The sequence below is a fragment of the Oenanthe melanoleuca genome, chromosome 8 (genome assembly GCF_029582105.1).
Source record: "Oenanthe melanoleuca isolate GR-GAL-2019-014 chromosome 8, OMel1.0, whole genome shotgun sequence".
Lineage (NCBI taxonomy): Eukaryota > Metazoa > Chordata > Aves > Passeriformes > Muscicapidae > Oenanthe > Oenanthe melanoleuca.
Genome location: NC_079342.1, coordinates 22446785 through 22471744, shown reverse-complemented (window position 1 = coordinate 22471744; position 24960 = coordinate 22446785). Strand labels below are relative to the sequence as shown.

Genomic DNA, 24960 nt, shown 5'->3' with positions numbered 1-24960 from the left:
GAAAATATTACCTCTTCACTTTCTAAAGAGATTAAAAAACCACAGACACCAAGAGAGGTTCTTGAGAAACCAATTTCTAACCTCTAATGAAAAAACGACTGCACCAGTTTTTCCCTCCTTACCACAAGCAAAACCTGGAGTGCAAAAGCTTTCCCAGCCTACCCATTTTCTAGCAAGTGATCTCATAATTTTATTTTTTAATCCCAGAACACACCTTAGACAACTTGGTTTTTTAATTACATTGAAAAGGGGCAAGTTAAATTTAGAAGCACCATTGCACTGATCTGCCCTATACTGTACTCCCAGTGCAACTTGGCCATGAGCCTCTTCCCCTCTCTCTCCTAGAAAACCTTCTGCTCACCAAAATACCCTCCTGGTTGCAGATAAGGATTAGGAAGGAACTGGGATTTTTGGTTTTTTTTTTTCATTTTAAAAATCCTTAAAAGCACTGGAACAACAACTTCAATACTACTGCTGTCCCAGGATGGATAACTGCGCCCAAAACCTGCTGAACTCATCAGGGCAGTGACTGCCCTCCCTTGGTAACACTTGGCACCTGGCAGAATTTACCAGCTGAGGCTCAGCAACAGAGCAGAAAACAGCTTTTGCACCACTTGCTCTACACGAAGTCAAGCCTCCTACTAGTGGTCATCAAAGTGACAGTCTGCCCCACAGGGCTCCTCCCAACACCTGCAGTGTTGAGTGGCACAAACCCATTGAACTGATAACATCCACTCTGCAGGAGCTCAGCATCACCAGCTGTAATCAAAAACAAGGACAGTGACCTGGAATGGCTGGGAGCAAACACTGAACACTGTTCCTAGCCATGCAAACCAGAGCAGATCCAGTAGATGTTTATATGCATTTACATATTCTGTTTACAAAAGTCTCTGGAATTAATAAGCTAAGTCATTTCATATGTCTGCAGGGGGTAGAGACAAAGGAGGAAACACTGTAAATTCAAAAATGAGAAACATCTGTTCCTCTGGGATGCTCAGCCCACCCTTCCAGCTTGGGTGAGCTCTTTGAACCAGGCTCCAGTGATGTGAGTGGAGAGGTGCCTCACCTTCACACAGACACAGAAATTATAGGCCTGTTCAGCTAACACTCCATACACACCTCCTACTTTTCTTCAGATGTTACTTCTACTTCAGTTTTTGCTTTCCAAAACAGTAGAAAAACTCAAATTCAGAGAACAGCTTGCTACTAACAGCAGTAGAAATCAGCCCGGGGAGATGTGATGTGGAGAGCTTCTAAACTGCCTGAAGGGGAAATCTCATTCCAGGCTTTTTCTACCCACAACTTTTTACTTTCAAACATTTTAAAACTTCAAAGCTCTAAAGAAAGACTCAGAACTAAGACCTTTTTAGGCACTTCAGAACAACTCAGGGCCTTTCTAAGCTTACAGGATGCAACAGCTGCACACCTATGAGAAGGGTCAACTCCATCTACTCTTTCTTAACACTCAGTTGTGCAACACTCACCTTGCATGTTAGTCTGTGCCTGCCCCTTGCTCCAGGGCCCAAACACCAGTGTTCTCTTTCAGATGTCTCAGATGTTTAATAACCCTTTGGGGAGAACAGGACAATTCACACCTTTCACTTACTGCTACAGCTACTGCAACTGAGGTTCAGGTTCAAGGAACACCTGAAGAGAAGAACATTTCTCATTTCTCAATGTGGCTTTGCAAACTCATCAATTTGGTGTTTTGCTCCTTGAACAAATGCATGAAGCTCTGCAGAAGATGTAAACTGACAAGAAAGTCTTCAAGTAGGAAAGCATCAAGTCCAGAGACTTTCAAAGCAAGCACATCCCACCAAGAGGACCATCAGGGACAAAAAGCCATCTCTCAATTCTGCCCAGCACATGCTTTGTGCAGCCACTGAATGACACAATCCAAGGCAGTCAGCTACAAAAAAAGGTGACCCAGCAGAGAGGTCACCAACTCCTCCTTTTTCTTCTTTCCAGTCACTTAAGTGTTTTTTCTTAAGGCAGTATCTCCATGTTAAACAGATGTAAGCACCCAAACCAACCTAATCTGACAAGTCATTTCATAATTGATGCTTAACAGGCAAGGTCTCAGCAGTCTGCTTTGTGATTGCTACCTGGAAAATCATGATTGTCACAAACAAGAAATTGTACAAATCCAAAGAGGCACAACTACACAGGGAGATGCCCTTGACATCAACACCAAGGTGAGTTACTGTATCACTTCATGAAAAAACGTCAGGAAGAGGATTTGGAAGTTTCCAGAATGAGACTGGGCAAATCCCAGGGAAAACTGGCCTGAACTGAACATTGATCCTGCTCCAAACAGAAATCTGGGTAAGAAGTCCAGAAGGGTCTGTGGTCCCTTCTAAACTCATCTCTTCTATGAATAGAAGCAGAAAGCGATTAAGGTCCAGCCTGCAGACAGATAAACTGAGAATATACATGACTGATCTCCAGTGGGAATCAGTGGCACCCAGGTTAAAGCAGCCAGGAGACTTTGGAGAGCAACCACACAAAGTGAGCTGAAGGGGTCTGGGGGGTTCACTGACCAAAAGCTACACCTAAGCATGGACACGTGAACACCCAGCCCGGGAGGGGATCCAGCCCCAGTAACACAGCCAGAGCACATTACAGCTGCAGGCCCATCACTGCACAGCCCTCCATGCAAAGGACAAACATTTGGGTACACACAGGGCTCCAAAATGCCTTAGCAGCACACAGAGAGCTTTCCTCATTCGGGCTGCTCTCCTCCATAGAATAGATTGTTCAGGTCTGGTTTCTACATAAATTATCCATAATGAAGAGGACTGCTGCTGAGCACTGCAGAAAGAAACAGATGCTGAATCCTCTGGCTGGCTCCGTGAGTCTCAGCTCATCTCTGCTCTACAAACCCAAACCTGCTCCTGCAGGAGGTCTGCATGCAGCAGATGCAAAGGCAGTGTCAGCCACCTTGTCTTGCAGGGAACACACAGGGCAGTGTAGCATGGCTAACATGGTAACAGTGGGGTAACATGGTCCTTATTGCAAACTGCATCAAGCTTTCCATAGATAAGTCACTAAGAAATCCTTTTAAGGAAACCATGAAAGCCAGAGAGAAAAATAACCAGAAGTGTTATGTGCACGACAGTTGTGTTTTCTAAAACAAGTATACTTACAAAAATTTTTGAAGTATTAAAAGATCAAAATTGTTTTCCTCCACCTGCACAAAACAGGAGCAGAAAACCACCCTCCTCTGTACCAGTACTGCAGGACAGGCAACACAAAGGACCCTAATTCTGCCTAAAGTAGTTCAATGAATCCACAACCAAGGACATGTTTGGTGACAAGAGAAGATACCTACCAGCCATACATGACACTGTACCCCACCAGCAATGGCAAGGGAATTCAGCATTGAGTGTATTTAAAGGCTTTATTAATAGAGCCAAGGGGAAGACACTTCTGTTTCATAGCAACCCCCAAGGTTTTGAAGTTTGTTTCTGTTCTTTTTCTGGAACAGAAACAGAATGTCCCTGACATTTTTCAGGAACAAAACTGTAATGAGTTATCACAATTGTAGATCAGCACCTTGCTCCTTCTAGGGGCATCACCCCATGAGTAGGCTTGGTAGAGATACAAAACGTTTCTCACTCCAGAAAAATAATTTGGCATTTTCCCTACTGGTTAACATCAGATCAAGAACACGAAGCCCTGCCTCTGCAATCCAGGCTTGTGCTTTAAAAAAGAAGTACACAAAAATGTTATCCTGCAAAAGTGTCCAACTTCTCTTCCCAAGGCTTTAAAGTCAGAGTCATTCCTGGTGATATACTGCTATTAACTAGGAATGCTTATTTTGGCAAAACTTCATTTAGCTGAGAGTGCTCTGCTGAGGAGGTTAGGAAGGAAGCACCTAGCTGAGAGCCCCCAGATATCTCAGCTTGCTGACAAAACCCTCAACTCCAAAGCTGCCTGCCACTCCCAGATCCCAAGAAATCACAACCCTCTCCTCACCCGCACAGACCAAGCGGATCAGAGGGGTAAAAGCCATTTTGGTGCTCAGTTACTAGACAGCCCTAAAGGACATTCAATCTTGGCCATTTAATCTTCTACTTCTCCATCACCCCACTGAACTTTCTTAGAGCAGGGTGAGGCAATGAAGTTGTATGCCAATTCCCAATACATACAAATAGAAGACTTCATAATTATATAATAAATTTTTTAAACATTTTACTTTACCTCAAAGGCAGCAAGTCTCTAGCAGAAAAGCACAGTAACAATCAGCACCTGGCAATTTCTACCTCTGCAAAGCCTCCTTTTAAGGGGCTGTGCTGCCCCTAGAATACAAAGATAAATAAAAGGAACTAAATGCTGGTTTGGGTTGCACTTCACTTCTAAGCAGCAGGACAAAAATTTGAAAGCCCAGCTGAGTAAACAGGAAAGATGCAGATCCCAGAAACAACAGGATCAGCCTTTCCTAGGGTTTTACCCTTAATTGTTTCCCTGTGTTTTTAGAGAGAATTTTAATGCCTATGTACTTAAGAAATCCTCAGGAAAAGCCTATTAGATTCCAACAGTGTGCTGGAGTATCACAGGCAGTTGGGCTGGAGACAGACCCTTGGAACATACCCTGCAAGCTCTGAGGGCCATGGTGAGCCTGGAAGGGGTATTCCAGCTAACAGCCACAGCATTTATGCCACTATGATAAAGTGAACCTAGTTTGGGGGGCCTGAGTGCTTTTTCGTTCAGGCTGCTGCTGGCAGCAGCCAAACGATGACACCTTGGGAAAGCCCTTTGGAAAGGAACAAGTAAAACATATGAAGGACTTTTTGCAGCATGCTTGAACCTCCAACACACTTTGGGCACCAAGCCAGAGATGGTGGTTTTCCACCCACCATCTACTGGTAGCATGCACCTGGTCTTGATGTTTAAAGCTGGTCCAGTACCATTTCTACTCTATTAAGCAGAGCAGTACCTTTGAAAAGATCTCATGCTTGAGAATCCCCAATTGCTTTTGCTTGGACCACATGTCACCTCCAACATGCCCCAGCTGGAAGCTGTAGCCCAGCCAGCCACTGGTGACTGAGTGTCCTGCACTGCCTCTGCCAGAAGGGCAGACAATCTCCAGACCCAGTGGGACACATACTCTGATGTGTTGAGCAATCCCTTTTGTCAGCAGCACTTAATTTTGGGAAAAATACCAGTAAACAAAAGAGGAAGGCATGAAGAGCAGCTTGGCTTTTTAGTGTATTTTTGCAAGAGAAATCACATCATTTGACATGGCTGTTAAAGTCCAGGCACTTACAGCCAGGTGAAGACCACTGATCTCTGGGTCTACCTTTCTTAGTTTTACTTCTTTTAATAAAAATTTGGCTAGCTAGAATACAATAGGAGAAAAAATAGTGTTATTTTTTAGTTTTTAAGTGCAAAATAATCATATGCAAAGAGCTGGAAAGAAACAGGAAAACCCCTGGACCTCTTTCACAGATTTCACTGCTTTCTACACTTTCACCTCCCGCACAGTTTTGTTTCTATCACACAATAAAAGCAAAGTACAATTATGTGGAGATTCCCAAGCTGGTACAAAGCCACAAGCAGGAAGCAGCTCTGAAATACAGGGGGTTTGGCAAAACATAATGAGAAACCACAAAGAAGAAAGGAAGTCTTGGACATGAGGCAAGACAAACACTAAAACCAAGTGGCTGCAACAGCTCTACCACTTCATGTCTCAGTGTCTTCCACAGCTGTGGAAAAGGTAGTGAATAGAAATGCACTGGAAGTAAAAAAGAAAAATATCAAAAAGGAATGGAATGAAGAACCTCTTTCCCCCAACAGCTAAGGAGCTAAAGCTTGCTGTACTAACCTGGCAACAAAGTTCCCAGGGAAAATGCAAGCTCCCAAATTTAGCACAGAACTATTGTGACCTATGGCAGTGACTATTTCATAACTTACAACCACAAGGATAAATAAAAGCTTTAAAAAGAGGCCTAAAGAAGCATGCTTCTCAACTCCTAAAAAGCCTCAGCATAACAGTATTTTCTCATTAAAAAAACCTGTAATCCCCACTACTTTTTTAAAGAAGGTTGAATACTCTTCAACTAAAAATCTCCAGATATATTTAAATCATTTTACAATTAACTTCTGAAGATGGAAAGTACATGTGTGTATTCACTCTGAACACATTTAGCTGTGTTCCATGTGAAGTCAGTGAGCAGTGCCTCCCACCAGCTCCAGCCTCAGCACTGGCACACACCAACCATGGCCAACAAAGCAATAAACTTTAGCACTTCTGGAACAAAGGCACAACCAGTAAGCAACAGGAAGCAACCCGGTTCTTTTTATCAAGTTTTTTCATATACACTTTTAAAAATCTCTTTATATTTTGCACAAGTCACAAAGCTGCATAGAAAGGAGAATCCTCCTGATGATGTATTTATTATCTGATGATTGTTCTGAGTCTGGGTGAGGAAGCACCATTAATTGCCCCTTACCAAAATACACACTTCCCTGCTGAGCTGGGAGTTGGAAAGTGAGGGAATCAGAGGGAATCCTCATCTCACAAAGAGGCAAAAAAGACATCTGTGCAGTGCAATGGAAGGCAGAAAAGAGCAATCACTATGTTGCCAAAACCTGAGCTTCAGAAAACCTCCCCTTACTCCTACAATTTTAGGAAAGCTAACAAAAAAGAAAAACAAAAAAGCACAATCCCAGCTTTTTACCTTTCCCTTATGTTTGTTCCACGTCCCAGTTTCCCACAGAACTGCAATTCCACACAAGTTACAGGTGACTTTCCCAGCTGCACAAGGGACAGACAGATGGATACAGAACAATACCTGGCAAGTGCCCACGCAGGCCTGACATAAGCCTGTGTATCTGCTCACACCATCAGATACAGTGCAATAAAAGCTGTGTGGTCACTGTTAAGATTTCCACGATGACAAAACGCAGACATTAACAGCTGACAGCTGTTGTAAAGAAAAGAGCTTGAGATGGGAGAATCGGGATATGCTCTCCATCATTCCATGCACTATTTACATCTGGAATCTTGTCTCTGCAACCACGATGGCCAGAGATACTTGTGGCTCAGGTTTATGTTTGGGGACACAGCTTCACAGTTAAAGAATCCCACCAAATGAAGGTCCTGCCTGCCTTTACCTTCTCATCTGAAAGGCAGCTCGGCAAAATTAGGGGTCTTGAAAACAAAGAATTTGGTTTTTACAGCAGTTACAACTACTGGGGAAAGGAAAATTGCAAAACCTTATTTTCTGTATGGCAGAGATCACTACACTGTCATTTCTTCCTCTGTATCATCACTTGTGCCTTGTTTCCTTATATATGCCTGCACAGCAATCAACAAGAAAAAAAAACAATTTTTCAGAAATCCCAAGCTCAATCAATTACTTAAAATAATCACACATCCTAGTGAATAGTAGCACACTAAACCCCAATTTATCTGAGAGTCAGAAAAGCAGCTCCTTAGTATGGGTTCAGGAGGACATCAGTGAGCACAACTCCTTTCAAAATCTGGTGCTTCTTAAAATATAAGACCTACTTCAGCTTTCAGTGAACCTGTCAACACCAACACAATAGCCCCACCTTGAGTGCTCTATTTTTAACATTTTCCATCCACGCAGAAGACAACTATTTAATAAATCTAAAGGAAGTATAACTAAATGAGAGAGCTGAACAGAACATTTTTCAGGGCCAGCCCAAATAACATAAGCACAAGCCACAACTGTAGTCAGCCCAAATGATTTGCAGCCATTACTGAATTACAAACATATACTGGCCTCAAAGACAGGAGAGATGCCAAAAACTGATGCCTCCTTGCCTGGGGGCACATGGTGGAGTTGAATCTGATGCCAAGATCAGTGCTCTTTATGTTTATGTGATGCAGTGTCATCTGGTATGGCTGCCACTGAGAAAAGGTGCTAGAAAGGATAAAGCTGACCTTAAATGGCTCATTAATTATTGGATGCATCTGGTTCCTTTAATTTTCCTGAGGATGCCTAGGATGACTGTAGGTCAGAGTGCTTGCAGAGCTCTGTAAGCCCCCTGGCCTGTGCACATGTGTGCACACTATCTTTAGCTAACAAGCCCTTGCTTGCCTTGCTGGCAGGATGCAGCTTGTGCAGGAGCTGGAGACACCCTGCTCCACAGCAGTCACAGACTCACTGCCTTGGGAGGTAAGGATGCATTCAGCATCAAAAATAAAAAGATCCAGAGGTTTCTCAGTCTCTCCCAGCAGGAAGGGCAGGCTCAGCACCCCAAAAGCCCCAGCAAGACCCTGCAGCTTGCATCTTCCAGTGACTTCACACTCTTTGGAAACCAAGCTCACTCTGGACAGCTTTCATACATTATCTGGGGAGAAGGGAGCTGACTCTTCCCCACCTTTCCCCCAAATATGAGTGAGAGGGAAAGATGAAGTTGCACTACAGTGCTGTGCCTGGCCTTGCAAAGGAGCTTCCCCTGATCTGATGGAAGTGCATCTGTCGACATGTTCTGCTTCCACCTAGGATTAAACCAGAAATGTCCTTGGTGCACACTCTACACAAGCACCCCCACAACTGAACAGCCCATTGGTGATCTCAGTGCCTCTCCCCAGCACATCAGAAGCAGCTCCAGGTCAGCAGATTGGCTGGATCTTTGCAGCAAGAGTCGACTGGGCAGGAACTGTTGCATACCCATGCAAAAATGCATTGCTCTGGGGGTTTTCTTGCTCATCTTTAGCTCTGTGTGGGCAGGACAGGAACTAAAGGGAGACCTCAGTAAGAAAAGCCCTCAGGTATGCTAAACTTGTTTTCCATTCCTCCAGGCACCCAGAAGATTAAGCAAGTAGGTGAAAGCTGCATAGAAAACCTCAATCCTCCCTCTAGGACCAATAAATACAGTTCATTTGCAGGATCAAAGAACACTATTTTTTTGTCCCCAAAACCAGAAGGCATTACCTTTTGTATAATTATAAACGACAAAGATTTATCACTATTCATTGACTGTCTCTGTTTGAAGAGCAACACTGTACAGGTGGCAGGTGACTTGCAAGAAAACCTCCTCCTAGGAGACACATATGCCAACTTTGGTTAAAAAGCTTCCTAAGAGATGAAAAGAAAGAAATGCTGATGCAACAGCAAGAGCTGTTCCAGTAATTAACCCAAATCACTTCAGCCTCCCTCTCTCCTTACCTTTAACTCTTAGATATGTAATGAATATAAAGAGGTGCAAAACTCTTTCACAGATTTTATCTCATTCATCACCATGAGAATTTTGAACTCACAAACCAAAAAGCAAGTTATTATGGTGTTATTAATTCTAAAATGAGTAATTTCAATTGCACTGGAATGCACCATCTCCACTTTCAGCATCATTTATGGGAAATTTTTACTTTCACATTATATTTTTAATAGCTCTTTGTGATGAAAAGTTTTAAAAAGACAAACAAGTGGATTGTCTATCAAGTAAATTTTTAGTCTAGATCCATCTGTTGCCCTTGAATCTGCTTCTAGGCTAGTCAAGCAAATGCATAAATATCACTTGGCCCACTTAGTGGGTTATTATTTTTAAAAAACTTATTATTACTTGTTACTCAAAGTCAGCTAAAACAAGCTAAGACAGCTCAGTCTCAAAATGAAGAAGTTTTGCATAAAGTAAAACTCAGTAAGAATTCAGTTTTTTAACTTAGAATACAGACATGAATGACTTTTCTCTGATCTCTCTCAACCTTCTTCACTTGTTTCTTGCTTCACCTAATGAGCTGCTCCCATGCGCAAGACATAGAAGTGGCAATTTCAAATTGCTTGTTTCCTTCCTTTTATAGAAGTCTGAGTTTTGAAAGATCACAGCAGCTTCTCATAATTCAAAGTCCACTCTCTTGAGTTTGTCTTAGCATCAGAGAATCCCAGAATTGTTTGAGTTGGAAAGGACCTTAAAGCCTGTTCCACCCTCTGCTATGGGCAAGGACACTTTTCCACTATCCCAGGTTGCTCCAAGCCTGGTCCAACCTGGCCTTGGACACTTCCAGGGACAGGACAGCCACAGCTTCCCTAGGCAGCCTGTGCCAGGGCCTCACCACCATCACAGGGAGGAATTTCTTCCTCAATTCTCATCACATGAGTTCTTCTGGAAAGTTTTAGGATGTTTTCAAAATTGTCTGTGACTACTCTATGTCCCCAGTGCCTGGGCTGTGCATCCTTGGTACTCTTTCCCACCAGCCAGCACCTACATGGCCCCAGGCATACCTCAGTGTCACCAAGGCCACCAAAAGGTTATCTTTCCATCAAATTAACTGCTGGCACTGCAGCAAGCAAACTGATCCAACCAACCACGGGCTGCAGTAAGTGGGCAGGGCTGAGAGACACCAGTAAACCTTCTGAGAGGCTGTGAAGTCACACCTTCATTCCTTGCTGCCCAGATTTCAAGCACTCCACTGAGCCTCAGGACAGCTATTCTGCAAGGGCACTGCACGATTCACGCACACAAAATGCTTCTGCCTTGCAGTCTGTTGTCACAGCAACTGAACACAAAGCATGACTGTCAGCATGAAAGCCTTGGGTGGTGGAAGAAGAGAGAGGGGAAGCAGCAGATGTGCAGGACAAAAATGGACTGGCAATTCAGTTCAGAGTTACATGGCAAGTCTTGGAGCAGCTCCTGACAGAAAACCCAAGCTCATTCTTACAGCTTATACTTTATTCTGGAGAATTATAGAATGGTTGGGTTGGAAGAGATCTTTAAAAGCTACCCGGTCCAACCCCCTGCGACAAGCAGGGACATCTGCAACTAGGGAGGTGGCTCAGAGCTCCATCCAACCCAGCTTTGAATGTTTCCATCCACCACCTCTCTGGGTAACCTGTTCCAGTGTTTTACCACCCTCATATCTTCCTGATACCAAGCCTGAATCAACCCTGTTTTAGTTTTATAACATCACCCCTTCTCCTATGACTACAGGTCCTCTTAAAAGGTCTGTCCCCAACTTTAGTATTAGTTTCCATTAAGTACTGAAAGGAAGAAGTTTAATGATGATTTGATTGTTTTACCTTGGTAAAACTTAAAAAAAAACAGGGATGTGTGTTCCTTAGGCACAGTAAATGAAGATGTTTCAGGAATTCCTTACCAATTATTTATTAATCCTTTTTTAATTATTGATTCAGAAAGACCAGTAATTTTTCCAATAAGGATTCGAATCTTCCCCTTCAGAATCTTTAAACATGCCTTTCTAAAGGATGCAAAGAAAAGCACAGACCTAGGAGTTACACACTCTTAACTACTAAGGCTTGTTTACACTTCAAAGCAAACCTCTGCTACTAGAACTTAATTAATTAACCATTACCTCTATGATAAAAAGCATATGATATTCCACTCTGCAAACCATGGTCACTTGGCCCAAAGGCTCTCACTTCTCTGCAATTAGATGCAATATTACTGAAGTGGTTTCAGCATCTACCTCAGGAAGCAGGACATGCAGAAAGCCACCATGGATTTTTTTCTTATTTGTTTTCAAGGCTATTTTTATTTTACACCTGACAAGACACCCTGTAGTACCACTGAAGCAACTGCCACTTCTTTCCCAAGGGTAGCCAAACATCATTTAACTTGATGAGGAACATACAACTCCCTTAACAGGCTATTTTGCCCGTGGGAGGGACTCATGGCAGGTCAGGCAGGACTGCTGCCCATGAAAATTAGAACCACATTGGAGAAGTCCACAAAAAACTCCTCTCCCACAGGAAGGACCCCAGGGCATAGCAAAAGAGACTGCCCTCCCTAAGCAAACTGAAGAAAGATTTTTAGAAGTGACAAACTGAATAAAGACCCCATGTTTTGTTTCTGTGTACTGTCAGTAGGAAGGAAGGAGGGGCTGGAAGGGTGAAAAAGGTGTTCTAAAGGTTTATTTTAGTTCTCATTACCCATTTTTATTTCTGTTAATAATAAATTTTTCTCATATTGTTTAAGTTTGAACCTGTTTCACCCTTAGAGTGTTTTTCTCCTAATCCTTATCGAGCCCTTCAGGGTTGTCTTCCCCCTCCCCTGCTCAGCTATACCAGAGGAAAAGAAATGAATGATTTTCCTGAGTGCCTGGTTTTTGGCCAGTGTCAAGCCACAACAACAGTTCAGACTCTTACCAGCAATTTTTTAAGCAAGGCAGGACCTCTGTCACTCCTCAGAGGGATGTGACAGAGAACATTTTACCCTGTTACGTAAATCACGCACACAGAGCAGAGATGTGAATTAAACTCTTCACGCTTTCCCATCCTCCATGGGTCCAATGGCAACACCACCTCATTTCCTGGAGGTTCCTCCCCACTGCTCTCTTGTGCTTTCCCCGAAGCCAAGAGCAGCTTTGAGCAGGGGGCCGGAGGGAGCAGTGGGGTGCTGAGCACCGGGGGTGCCTGCTCCAAGCAGCTGTGTGCTTGTCCGCAGGAAGGACAAACGCCAGCAGGCTGCCAGCACTGCTGTGAATTTCAAAGCCTCATGCGATTTAGCCAGGCACAGTTCAAACTTTCTGGTACACAGCTCTAATGAAGCAGATTAACAATTCCAAATTCTATCCCTCTGGCTGAACCACCTCTCTTCCCACAACCAATCTCTGTATCCTGGCATTCAACACCACTCGCATCGATGGGATCATCCTTTCAAAACACTTCATTCCCTCCCACTGCTTTCAAGTCAACTTTGACTTTTTCTGGGTAACAGCAATAAAGAAAATCAGGATTTGTAGGACAGAAAGGCTGGAAGACAGGGTCCCTCCCACCCACCAGAGCAGCATGTTAATGTTCTAACACGTAGCTCACAAAAGAACATACCACGGCCCTGAAGTTACAAAACAGACTGAATGGCTGATATGAAAAAGGTGATAAATTCACAGACAAATTAATGAGGAGACATATTCAGTTCAAGGTTTCACAACAGGAAGAACTGAAATTCCTATGAACATTTTTAACCTTTTCCACATAATAGTATCACTGTCCAAACAGACAGCAGTGTCAGACCACAGCACTGTTCTAACTGCATACCCAAATCCTTGATTAATTAACCATTAATCTGCTGAGTAACTACAATAAAACCAGAGCCAACTGCTTCAAGTGCACCAGAAGACTAGCCCAGTGCCTTCCCTGACATAAGAGTTTTTACAAGGGCTGTACCCAAAGTTTCTAGTCTCTGCTGGTGACTGCGGTGCTCATGAGCTGCCAGTGCCACAGCTGAACCATAGCTGCTCCAAGCAATTTTCAACACCATGGGGCTATGAATTATGAGCAAAGCATCACTTACCATCAAAAAACCATGTTACTGCCATGCTTTTGCTTGAACTTGCAGGAAATCAAGTACAAGGCAATAAACCTGGCTTTGGGAATCTTGTTATATTCTTTGCCAGGGAATCTTTGTGATATTCTACCCTTGTACTTTCAGAGCCACAGACAAATGCATTTTCCTAGAATCCTAAATGTATCACTGGATATCAAATGAAAGATCTTCTAAGAGTGTCTCTTGGACTATTTTTTTATGAAATTGCATGCTCTGTACTCAAAAACTGAAGTCTGAGAGGGAATTGAGAGAACCAACATGGGGTGCAAAGGAGTGCCACAAGTTCATGATTCACAGCCTTTCCAGCATCTCTCAAAAAACTTGTGGGCTTCTCCTGACACAGCTCCTACATCTTACAAGGAACAGAAGTACAGGAAAATAAGGCTACAAGGAAATACATGGCAGAGAAAATACATCTTAAGTTGCTAACAGTAAAAAAGGCCCTTACTTCCTAAAAGCACTACAAAGCTTTTGGAAAAGCTCATCTCTGTATCATTACTTCTGAAATAATCTGTACTTTGTTCCACAAAGAACCAGGGTTTGGCTGCCCCAGGAGCAGCCCTGCTCATGCCCTGCAATGTGGGCTGGCCCTGGGGAAGGAGGGTGTGAGAAAGGGGCAGCACACACGGATGTGTGCAGAGTCACTCTGCTTAGAAAGCAGAAGGGCAGTGACTCGTGTAATGCCCATAATTTGATCAGTAAACTCATGCCTGCAGAGCACAGATGGAGGGATGGAAGAGTCATCCCAGTGCCCAGCAACCCTCCCAGCTCCACCTGCAACCCCAGAAGAGCAAGCAGGGACAGGGAGGGGCAAGAACTAGATTTCATTAAGTAGACATTTGTACAATGATAGTGAGTTGTCACTTTAATTACAGTTCACATCTTGCTCTGGCAGTGGCACTGGCTCTGCAGCAGCTGCCCCATCCCTGCAGCCCCAAATCTCTTTTAATATCTTCTTCACAACCCTGCTGGGAATCAACAGAGACAAATATATGTTTTTATGAAAAAAAAAAAAAAAAAAAAAAAAGGCTTGAATTGAGGAAAACTTGTAACTGCCCTTTGATGAGGGGCTCCCATTCCCCCCAGTCCCTAACACATGCAAAATGAGAAACTAGAGAATACAGAGCATTTAAAGATTTTGAACTTGCATTGTATTTCTCAGTCTAACCAAAATGAACCCACCAGCACCCTGTCTGTACAGATGTATAAAGCAGTGAGTGTATGAGGGCAGCAATACTACCCAGGCAGGCCAAGGCTGCTGCCAGGACTAGAACTGTGGGAGATCTCAGCTAAGAAACCTCATCCCTGGAAGGGGGTTACCTTCCCAAACTGCACAGCTGAGGGACACCTCAGTAGAGGAAATCAGGAGGTGGAAGGAGGTGAAACCCAGGAAGACTGCAAGGAGTTTCAGGAAAGAGCAGAAAGGGAGAAAGGGAATAGAAAATGCAAGTAAACAGGAGATCTGCAAGCTTCAAGCAATCACAGACTTCAGCAACAGCTTCTGAACAAGTTCATCGAGTGGAGTCAGTGTTGAGAAATCCCTGTCCTGTGTAACTCCAGCGAGGACAGCAGCAGCCAGGAGCCCCAGGAAAGCAGCCAGCGAAAGCAAAGGAAGCAGCAGCTGGAAGGGAAGCAGCAGCTGCTGCCACACAATAAAAGGAGGTTGCCAAGCCCAGCACCTTGACAGCCACAGCCAGGAGCAGCACAGAGGGAGACATGCTGAATCCTCACAAACAACCCATGTTTTTTCAGAAGCTGAGAGGAAAGGGCAGTCTGACCATGGCTGCTCCCCAGGGACCAGCCCTGCAAGCTGCTGGGAAGAAAATCCAATTGCAACATCCCACCGGATGGGAGCATGCAAAGGACTGCAGATGAGAGGACTATAAGTAATCATCATTATTAGAGCTGACCACACAGGTCCCAGGACAAGAACATTTTCTTTTCTCTCAGTCAAAGAGTCCCACTTAAAACTGACATCAAGAAGCTTTTGATGGTACTTTTTCCAGAAGGGACTGATTTTTCATTCCACTAATCTCATTAAAAGATGTGACTTATACTGCATTTACAAGGTTATGGAGTATAAGAAAGCACCAAGAAAACAATCCCTTTATCCCTCTTGAAGAGGTTCAATGCAACCATTTCCTTAAAAAGACTCCAAGACACATTATCTTTTAATTCAAAGATAAGAAGGATTCACCTTCCTGAAACAAAGTATACAGTGAAGGGAAAGCACATATTTTTAAAAAGTTAAAAAACAACAGCCCCGATATTTCCCCTCACCAAAATAAACCAAATTGGCCCAAGTGCAACATGCTGCACAAGCAGCTGCACACTGTAGTAGGAACAAGGTCTCTTCTGATGCCAAGTAGGTTGAGCTATAAAGGAGATTTTGAAAAAAACTTGTAAGAAGAAAGGAGAGTGCTTAGAGCTGGGCTGGTGCCAAGCCCAAACTCCACAGTGCTCCCTCAGCCTTGGAGCACCCAAAGGAATGAGCATTTCAGGCAACTCACTGGGAAGCCAAGGGCTAGCATGTTCAGCCAGCCAGTGCCCATTTGAATACACATGTGCTGAATATATCATCTCCAAAACCACCTTAAAAGTGTTCCCCTTGCTCCACAAAAACACCAAACCCCCAAACAACTGTACAAATAAGGCCTCAAGCTCCCTGGAAATGTACCTCCCATGTACAAGATGGTACTAGCTTACCCACCAAAGGAGGAAAAAAAAAAAAAAAAAAAAAAAAGTCCAGTAATAGTTTTTGGTTAGTATTTCTAACAGAGGAAATCTTGAAATTCTCCATTGCTGAACACAGCTGTGTTGTGTCAGAACTGCAGGCATGATTACCACTGGAAACAGCTCTTTGATGACTATCACACTGGAATATCTAAAACAAGTAGAAGCATGGAGACAAAAAGTGCTTTGCCACCCAGTTTCAAACAGAATGCTGAAGACCACTGAATAATATATAAGGGGGTTGGTGGGGATTTGGAGTTTTTTGTGGAAGGTCTCTCAAATAGGGCTGAGCTGGTAGAAAAAATGACTGAGGCTTTTTAAAAATTTAACTAAAATTACCCTGTTATTTCAGATCCTTTTACAGCTGATGAATTTTCACCATTTTCCAAGCTTCTACATGAGAATAATTCCTAGAAATTATTACATTTTACCTCAAAATACCTAAAAGCCCACCAAAGGTACCAGCAGCTTGTACTTTTGGTCTGGCTAGCTAAAAAGGCAGCTTCTCCTCTCAGTATTCCTGGTGCTGTTTGTACTAGCAGCAGCTCTCTAAGCTCATGGCACAGCTGGTTTGTTAGCAGCTGTTGTGAGGCTCTCACCAATGCTGATGTGACAACCAACATCACCAGCACTGCTAAAAACCCAGTGTTATTCATGGAATGCTGTGGACAACGAGGGCAATCCCCAGTATACCCTTTGGAAATGGCTAAGAGATTATCCTGATATTACACAGAGTATCAAACACAGCTACTTATGTCCTCAACACAAGCAGCCACATTCATCCCTGACTTAAAGGCTGTAAAGCTTGATTTTAGTCACACAGGTATTTGGGGGAGAAAACCATATTCCTTTCTGTGTGATGGGACAACAGACCCAGCAAGACTTGTGCAGTTTATTGTAAAACTATGGAACTCATGCTATATTCTGATCAAAACACACCATGGTAGCCACCACTAAGCAAGATCTCGTGGTTAAGAGAGGTGTAATAGCAGGCTAGAATGCTTCTTCCCATGCTGGAGCTTACATGGGGGGCAGCAGCCCAGGCTGAGCTTCCAAAGGTTCTTACAGATCCAGAGATGTGACATTTAACATGCCAGACCCCATATCCCAGTTAACCCACAGGAAGGACATGGAGCCAGACAGTAAAATCACTCAGCATGGCCTCAGCAGTGGCAGTGAGAACTGAATTAGGGCCCCAGGACACAAGCAGGATGTCTTAGCTGGACAAAGGTGGTAAGCAGAATGCTCACAGCCCTTCTTCTTGTGGTGAACCCAAGATCCAAGTCTCCCATCTCATCCATGTACATGGGGAAATTCTTTTCTCTAAGTGCTGTTGCAGAGCAATCCCATTTTTCATTTCCGTGGGAAGCAGCAGCCTGGGATTTTCACTTGCAGGCTCACAGAGGCTGCAAGAGCCTCCCAAGGCCTCAGGCTACAAGAGAAACGGTATCTAATAAGCCAGAAGCTTTTCAGCATGCTAACAATTCTGAGCAGCAAACAGTTTCAAAGGTTTAAACCTACAAAAGGAACTGAGTATGTGAAAACCTGCGACTATTTCTTCTACCAGCTCAGGGCAAGCACCACAAATAGCAGCTGTTTTTGCAGCAAAATACCACACCACTCCAGCTCTCTCCACCCCCCAAAATAAGTGCCCTGGCATGTATAGTATTCCCAAAGGCATCATGCAGCAGCAGCATCCCAAGACAAAGCAGGAGAAAAACTTGGGAATTTGAAGTGTGTGCAGGAAGTGATACCTTTACATAACTGTACTGAATAACTGCTGGCCATTGAAAGCCCTGATCTCTTCAGGACTCATGTTGAAACCTGCAAAATGTGAATCAAGCCTTAGCGAGACCAACTAAAATAGCGTCTCCCCCAGGGCTCCACAAATACCACGGCAAAGCCCAGGCTCCTGACACACCCTGAACACCGGCCTTGGAGGGGGAAATGCCCTCCCAATGCCTTAATTACCGACTTTTTAAACTGCAGCTACACTAGGCAAAGCTTCACGTGCATGCACCCTGCTTGCTTGCATTTGGTTTCACCACGGTGGTTCCCTAAGGAAAGCAGCAAACCACAGCCTCATAAAGTTTTAATGGGATAACTGGCAGGCTGAGGGCATCGCTGCACTGAATAAAGCAGAGCAACTGCATCCCAGCAGTATAAACTACCTACTTGATTTAAGTCACATTTTATAGCTCTCCCTTCTGAAAAAAAAACCCCACTGGTTTTCTATATTAGCTAAAAGAAAAAACTCTCATCTGCTAAAAACAACAGGCAAATCAAGCCAGGGCTGAGCACAAGAACTGGCAGCTCGCCTGGGTTTCCTTGTAAATGCCTTCAAATGGCAGTCATGGCCCAAACCACGCTTTGCCGGCAGAGTATATATAACTGAGCATCACTGCTCTCCTCAGAGCCAAATAAAGGACTGAGAGAGAAGGAAAGGGGGAGGTGAAGGACAGGCAGCTCATTTCTTTAGCAACCAACAGCTTTCACAAGTTTTTCTTTCTTTCATATACAGGACCATCCAACTTGGTGACAAGAGTTTCCACAGGTTGGTCTATAGTAAGGATTTCAGGGGCTGACACTTTTTAACCCAGGCAACCAGCAATTTCACATCTTGTTCAAAGGCAGCCTACCTGAGGGCTGCTTCCAGCACCAAACACTGCCTCCTCTTCTAAGGCAATGACAGAAGAGGCAGGAACTGATCTTTTCTGCCTTCCAGACAGTCCTGCCAAGGACCATCATTGGCCAAGCACATCTGGACACCATCCCTGCAGTGGACAGTCACCTGCCCCAGGAACGCCAGACTGGAGTGCTCCAAGCTCACAGGCTGCTGCTAAAGGCATGGCTGCTCTCAGTGGAGATGGAGTCACCCCACCATGGATCAGCCACCAGCACGCTGAGGAGGCTGCCTCTTTGTGTGAGGAACAGAACACTGGGACCACAATAGCTGAAATCAAGCAGATCTGGCCAGAAAGTAAAAGTGGGGAGAAAAATGACAGTTGGCTCTAGCAGAACTGGTTGGGAAGGAAACACAAAGGCACATGTAGAAGGTGGATTTAAAAAAACATGGAAACAACAGTAAGCACACAGAAATTAGAGCTGCAGAAGAGTGAGAATCTGCTCTGAAAAATGATTCATCTGAAAAAACACAAACCTTTGCCCCAACAAGAGCACTCAGCATCAAAAATGCTCCATGTACCTCCACCATGCTGTTTCTTTTCCCCTTCTTCCAATGTTCAAGGGAGCATCTTCAACACATGGCTTTGTTCCTGTGTGTCAGAGGTCTAAAAGCTGTGCTCAAGCATACGCACACAAAGCACTGGGGAGATGCCAGAACCATCCCAATGCTCCCAGGACAAGCAAACAGCACAGACAGTAAAAATAACCTGACACCCTGGCTTCAAAATAAAGCAGACAACGCGCTGTAAGGCATTGCTTCCATCTTCTATTTGAAAGCTGGCCACTGCCTCAAAGCTCCTTTTTTTGGGAATACATGGGAACATAGTGGGAGAGGAGTAAGAAAAAAAAAAAAAGACTGGCTGGGTCAAGTCTAAATAAGTAGTAAATTCTGAAGAAATGGAAAATGGGAAGCCAAGGGATACTTTTAAGAAATATGGAAGAAAGGACATAGCAGTGCTCTCCCCTCCTCTCACTCACTGACCTAATTATCCAGACATCACCGTGTGAACAGGTTCAGCTTCCCCTTCTCCTGATTTACAGCAGCAAATTCATGTCTCCAGGCCTCTTACTTACTTGGGGGGTCTTAATACCCTCTCATACAAAGAGAAACAGCCTTTATAACTCCAGATGTTCCTTGTGCAGGGAGCAGTAATTACCCCTCTCCCCAGGGAGCACCCTGACTTCTGGACACAGATACCATCTCCAAGCACTTCCAGGATCTAAGCCTTTAACTCAGTAGTAGCAACCTCTGCTGTATTTTTCTGTATCAGGCTTTGTGCTGGCACCTAGCCCCAAAACTAAAAGTTTTTGAACCTGGTTTGGATCCGCAAATTGTACAGAGATTCAAAGAAATCCACATTCACATGTTGGCAACAGACCTGCAGCTCTTATTGACCTTTTGCAGCCCCCTCTGAAATCTTAATGCTATTCTACATGGACTGAACATTGCTGGATGTTAATCAAGATATCTCAAACTGCCAAAAAACTCAGCACAGGGCAGCATGTGCACGAAAGCTAGAGTCAATGCAGCTGGTCCTGACCAGGTGCAGAACAGCATTAACCACTCAGGACACCAAGGATTTCAGAAATGGAGAAAACTGCAGTATCAAACAAGGATAAGGGCCTGAGCACAGACTTAATCCTCAAAGACCGGCAGAACTAACTGCATGAAAGGGCTTTGTGCCCCAGAATGCCTTTATGTCCTATCGAGCACATAAGTACTTGCCAAGCTCCTTGCCTCTTTCTCTCAGTAATGTCAATAATTAAGTGTCCCACAGACCATAGTGCCTGAAGGCACACAGAACCCAAAAGCAACACCCAGCAGCTCACTCAAACAAAGATGGTTTTAAGACTTCACAAAAGTACAGAAGAGCAATGCTGCAGAGCAGTTTGGGGGATTTCAGGCTAAAAAGGCATTGTCAGTACTCACAGCTCTTCAACCTGCCACCAACTCAGCAAGCAGAGAGCTGCACACGTGTGCAGAGAGCCAAATGCTTTCCTGCTGTCACCTTAAAACCAACTTCCCCACCACCATGCCCACAAAAAGGTTCTGATTCTTAAAAGGTTTCATACTAAAAATATCCCATTGAAAAACCTAGCTAGGAAAAATCAGACCCAAAAAACCTCCTGAAATATATCAAAGTTGGTCAGGCAGCTTCTGCTTTAAAGTTGTGCTCTACTCAAAAAACATGGCAAAGCAAATTCTCAAAGCTCCAAGAGCCTGCAGACAAACCTGGAACACAAGCGGAAGTGTTGCAATGCTAGAGTATTTCAAAGATTTCAGTTGTTTTCAGCAAAGAAATGTGTGCATTTCATCAAAGCCCAGGACACAGCACACTGCTCCCAGTACTGTTTTTCAAATACATAATTTCAATATAATTTCAGATAACATACATATGGATGCAAAAAACCAAGGGCAGCAGTAATACAGATGGGTCTATAAGTTTTGCCTTGAGAATTACAATGATTGTTATTAAAGAAGGATTTAAAAAGAAGCTGAGATAAGTATTTGCTTTCCAGGAGTCTTGAAAGAAAACTCCTAGTGTACAAAGGAAAGAAGATAAGGAGGGACGATTAGATACGCTTATGTGGTATATTTATGTTGAAGATCCAAACACAAGGAAACACTTTAGGGCAGAGAGGCACTCCAGGGTTCTGGGACACACGGATGTGCTCATCAGGTGACCTGGTACAGGACTCAGTGCCATCAACTACATCTCACCTATGCAGGAGTGAGCTCTCACAAGATTCAGCTCTCCAAGCCCCAACACCTTTTTTTTCCCCTGAATTACACTGTTATTGATACTAAATTTAATGCTCACAGCTGCTCTTGATTAGAAGCTGTGAATGGCTGCAGTGGGACTTTCTTTAATATTTACTTGATTCAATGACATGAGGATATAAGTTGTGGTTTCAACTTTCTCTCAAGTGGCTCGTCTTCCAGTTCTAAATGATTACCCTCCCTCCATGTCATGATAGCTTGAATAATACAATAAACAGAAAAGAAAAGCTTGTCCACAAACCACAGTGAAGGCTAAAATACTTTATCCCAAAGGAACCTCTGGAATTGACAACAAATCAAAAAATTCATCTTCTTTTTTTGACTGGCTGTTACAGTTCAGCAGCAATGCTGGCTGTTGACACAGCTAAACCACATAGCAATTAAAGGACACTGTTGCACCGGGGGAAGAGGATACACAGCAGGTGTGCCCTTGAACAGGTGATTTCCCATAGTGCTTGCCACTTTTCAAACCAACATCTCCCACCTGGATCCAAAGCTTGCTGTCTGGAAAACTCCATGATCCAATCCTGAGCTTGGCTGTGTTGGGTTACCAATTGGACTGGAACTTAAAGGGCTTTTCACAGAATCATAGAATGGCTTGACTTGGAAGGGACTTGATGCTCCTCTCATTCCACCCCTGCCATGGGCATGGACACCCAGCACTAGACCTCATTGCTCCAGTATCCCTTCAACCTGGCCTTGGACACTTCCTGGGATGGGGGATCTACAGCTTCTCCGAGAAAACCTTTTCCAGTGCCTCACCACCCTCACAGGGAAGAATTTCTTTCTACTGCTTTTCCAACCTAAATGGCTCTATGATCCCTGGTGCATGGGGTGGGACATGACCACTGTAACCGGCTCCACTTCCAGCTGCCTCTGGCAGCACAGCCCCTCCTCTCATAACTCCAGTGCAGGCTGGAATAGAGCCACCCCTGCAAAATTCACTGGAGAATGCTGAAAATCAAGTTCACCAAGCACAGTTGAGCAGATATGAGTAAACTATCAGCTAAGGGGTGAAGAATCAGCCCAGGGCCAGACCCCTGGCTGACGACATCCCAACATAACCATGGGGTGCAGCCACCATTGATTTAGACATGGTGAACATGGCTGGGGACCTGCAGAGAGGGGATTCAGTGACACCCCCTGTACACTGGACCACCCAGGGCCAGGTTACTGGCACTCACGCGGGCAGGGCCCTGGCAATGCCTGGTGTGCAGGTGGCCTGTCAGCCCAGAACCACAGAATGGGGCAGGCTGGAAGGGACCACAGCGGGTCATCAGGTCCCACCTCTCTGCACAAGCAGGGTCATCCCAGAGCACATGGCACAGGATTGTGTCCCGACAGGTCTGGAATACCTCCAAGTGAGAGACTCCACACCCTCTCTGGTCTCTGTTCCAGTGCTTGGTCACTGCACAGGAAAGTTCTTCATCATGTTCAGGTGGAACTTCCAGGGCATCCATTTCTGCCCATGGTCTCTTGTCCCATTGCTGGGTCCCAGGGAGCAGTGTGCTGTGTCCAGCCCTCCCTGCAGACAGGGACAGACAGGGCTCCTCTCAGCCATCTCCTCTCTAAGCTGAACACTCCCACCTTGTGAGAGAGATGCTCCAGTCCCTCTATCATCTCCACAGCCTCTACTAGACCTGTTTCAGGAGCCCCACACCTCTCTTTTCCTGAGGAGCCCAGACCTGGACACAGCATCGCAGATGTGCCTCAGCAGGGCTGAGGACAGGGGCAGATCAGCCCTGGAGGAGCTGACTGTGTTGCCATAAGGCACCCGAGGACACCATGCGCACAGGCAGCTCCTGCCTCGGAGGCAGCTCCTGCCTCGGGGACAGCTCGCTGTCCCCAGCATCCCTGCTGTTCTCCGCAGAGCTGCTCTCCAGCAGGGCACCCCACTCTGCGCTGCTGCCCAGGCCCTCTCCTCTCCTCCCGGCGCCCCCGCCCCTGCCGCCCGCGCTTACCCAGGTGCAGGGTGAGGTTGACGGCGGTGGGGTGCTGCACGCCGGCCAGCATGGTGCGGCTCTGCCACCAGGTCGCGTCGGCCGGGCTGTTGTAGTCGGTGAGGAAGGCGGCGCCATGGCTCAGGTGCGGCTGGGCGGCGTCGCAGAGGTGGCAGGACTGGGTGACGCCGGTGACCCCGGTCTGCACGCAGTACTCCTCGGCCGGCGTCCCGCACGTGTGCGTGGCCAGCACCGTAGCGTTGAACGCCGCGTTGACGAACTCGGGCATGCAGCGCTGCGCCCGCCCGCTCCGCTCATCCGCGCACTCGTCCATGGCAGCGCCGCACCGCGCGGGCGCCCACAGCCACAGCACCCAGAGCCACAGCGGCCAGCGCTCGCCGCCGCCCCCCATGGCGGGGCCGCGGCAGCCGGCGGGGGCACGCAGGGGGGTCGCTCGCTCGCCGGGTGCCACCGCTCCGCGCCGGCCGCGGGCTGAGACGGGCGAGGCCCGGCGGGGCGAGGCGAGGCGGGGCGGGGCGGGGCGGGCGCGGAGCAGGCCGGGAGCGGAGTCCCGCAGCGCAGCCGGGCCGGAGCTGCCCCCGCCTCGCGGAATGTGCCGCCTTAAAGCGGCGATGGCCGCTGTGGGCCCGCTCCCAGGGCATGCCGAGGTTTCTTGCCCTCGCCCTCACGGCAGCGGGGAGTGAGCACGGCAGAGCGCTGGGCCTGTCAGCGCCTCCGCACCGGCACTCCCCGCAAACTGCGCCTTCTACAGTCACAGAACCATTCAGGTTGGAAATGACCGCCGGCATCATCGAGTGCAACCTTTCACCGATCCCTGCCTTGTCAACCAGACCGGAGCCCTGAATGGCCCGTCCTTGAACACCTCAAGGGATGGGGATTCTGGGCAGACCCTTCCACTGTCTAATCACCTTTCTATGAAGAAATTCGTCCTAATGTTCAACCTGAACCTCCCCTGCTCAGCTTAGGACTAAGTCCTCTTATCCTGTCACTTGTTTGCTGGGGTAAGACGCCGATTCCCCTGGCTGCTCCCTCCTGTCAGGGAGTTGTGCAGAGCCAGAATGTCTCCCTGAGCCTCCTTTTCTCCTGGCTGAGCCCCTTTCCAGCTCCTTCAGCTGCTCCTGCTGCTCCCCGACCTTTCCCAGCCCTGTTCCCTTCCCTGGACACACTCCAGCCCCTCAGTGTCCTTCCTCAACTGAGGAGCCCAAAAGTGGACACAGCACTCAAGGTACCTATAGTGCCAGGTATAGGGGAGGAATCACTTCCCTGGTTCTGCTGGTCACACCTTTTCTGATTCCAGGTGCCACTGGCCTTCTTGCCCACCTAGGCATACACTGTCTCACGTTCAGCCAGCTGTCAACTAGGTCCTTTTTTCATTTTTAATGAACTTTTGGTTATTTCCTTACCATAACCCAGCTCTCTCTGTTGCTTGGAGGCATCGGCTCTGTCAGACCTGGCTGCAGACTACATTACAGTTTTTAGCTATCCTAAGATCTCCCCGCAACTTTTCAGGTTAAGGAATCGTGTAAAGATTGTGTAAAG

At 45.8% G+C, this 24960-nt stretch overlaps 1 protein-coding gene across 1 annotated transcript in view; it reads right to left on the bottom strand.

Annotated features, from left to right (window-relative positions):
* LAMC1 (laminin subunit gamma 1) overlaps nucleotides 1-23935 on the bottom strand; it is a 65110-nt gene extending 41175 nt beyond the window's left edge. The window contains exon 1 of the mRNA XM_056497155.1: nucleotides 23422-23935. Within this exon, the coding sequence (XP_056353130.1) occupies nucleotides 23422-23812 (391 nt within the window). The 5' untranslated portion in view covers nucleotides 23813-23935. The remainder of the gene's footprint in view (nucleotides 1-23421) is intronic.
* Between the last annotated feature and the right edge of the window lie 1025 nt (nucleotides 23936-24960).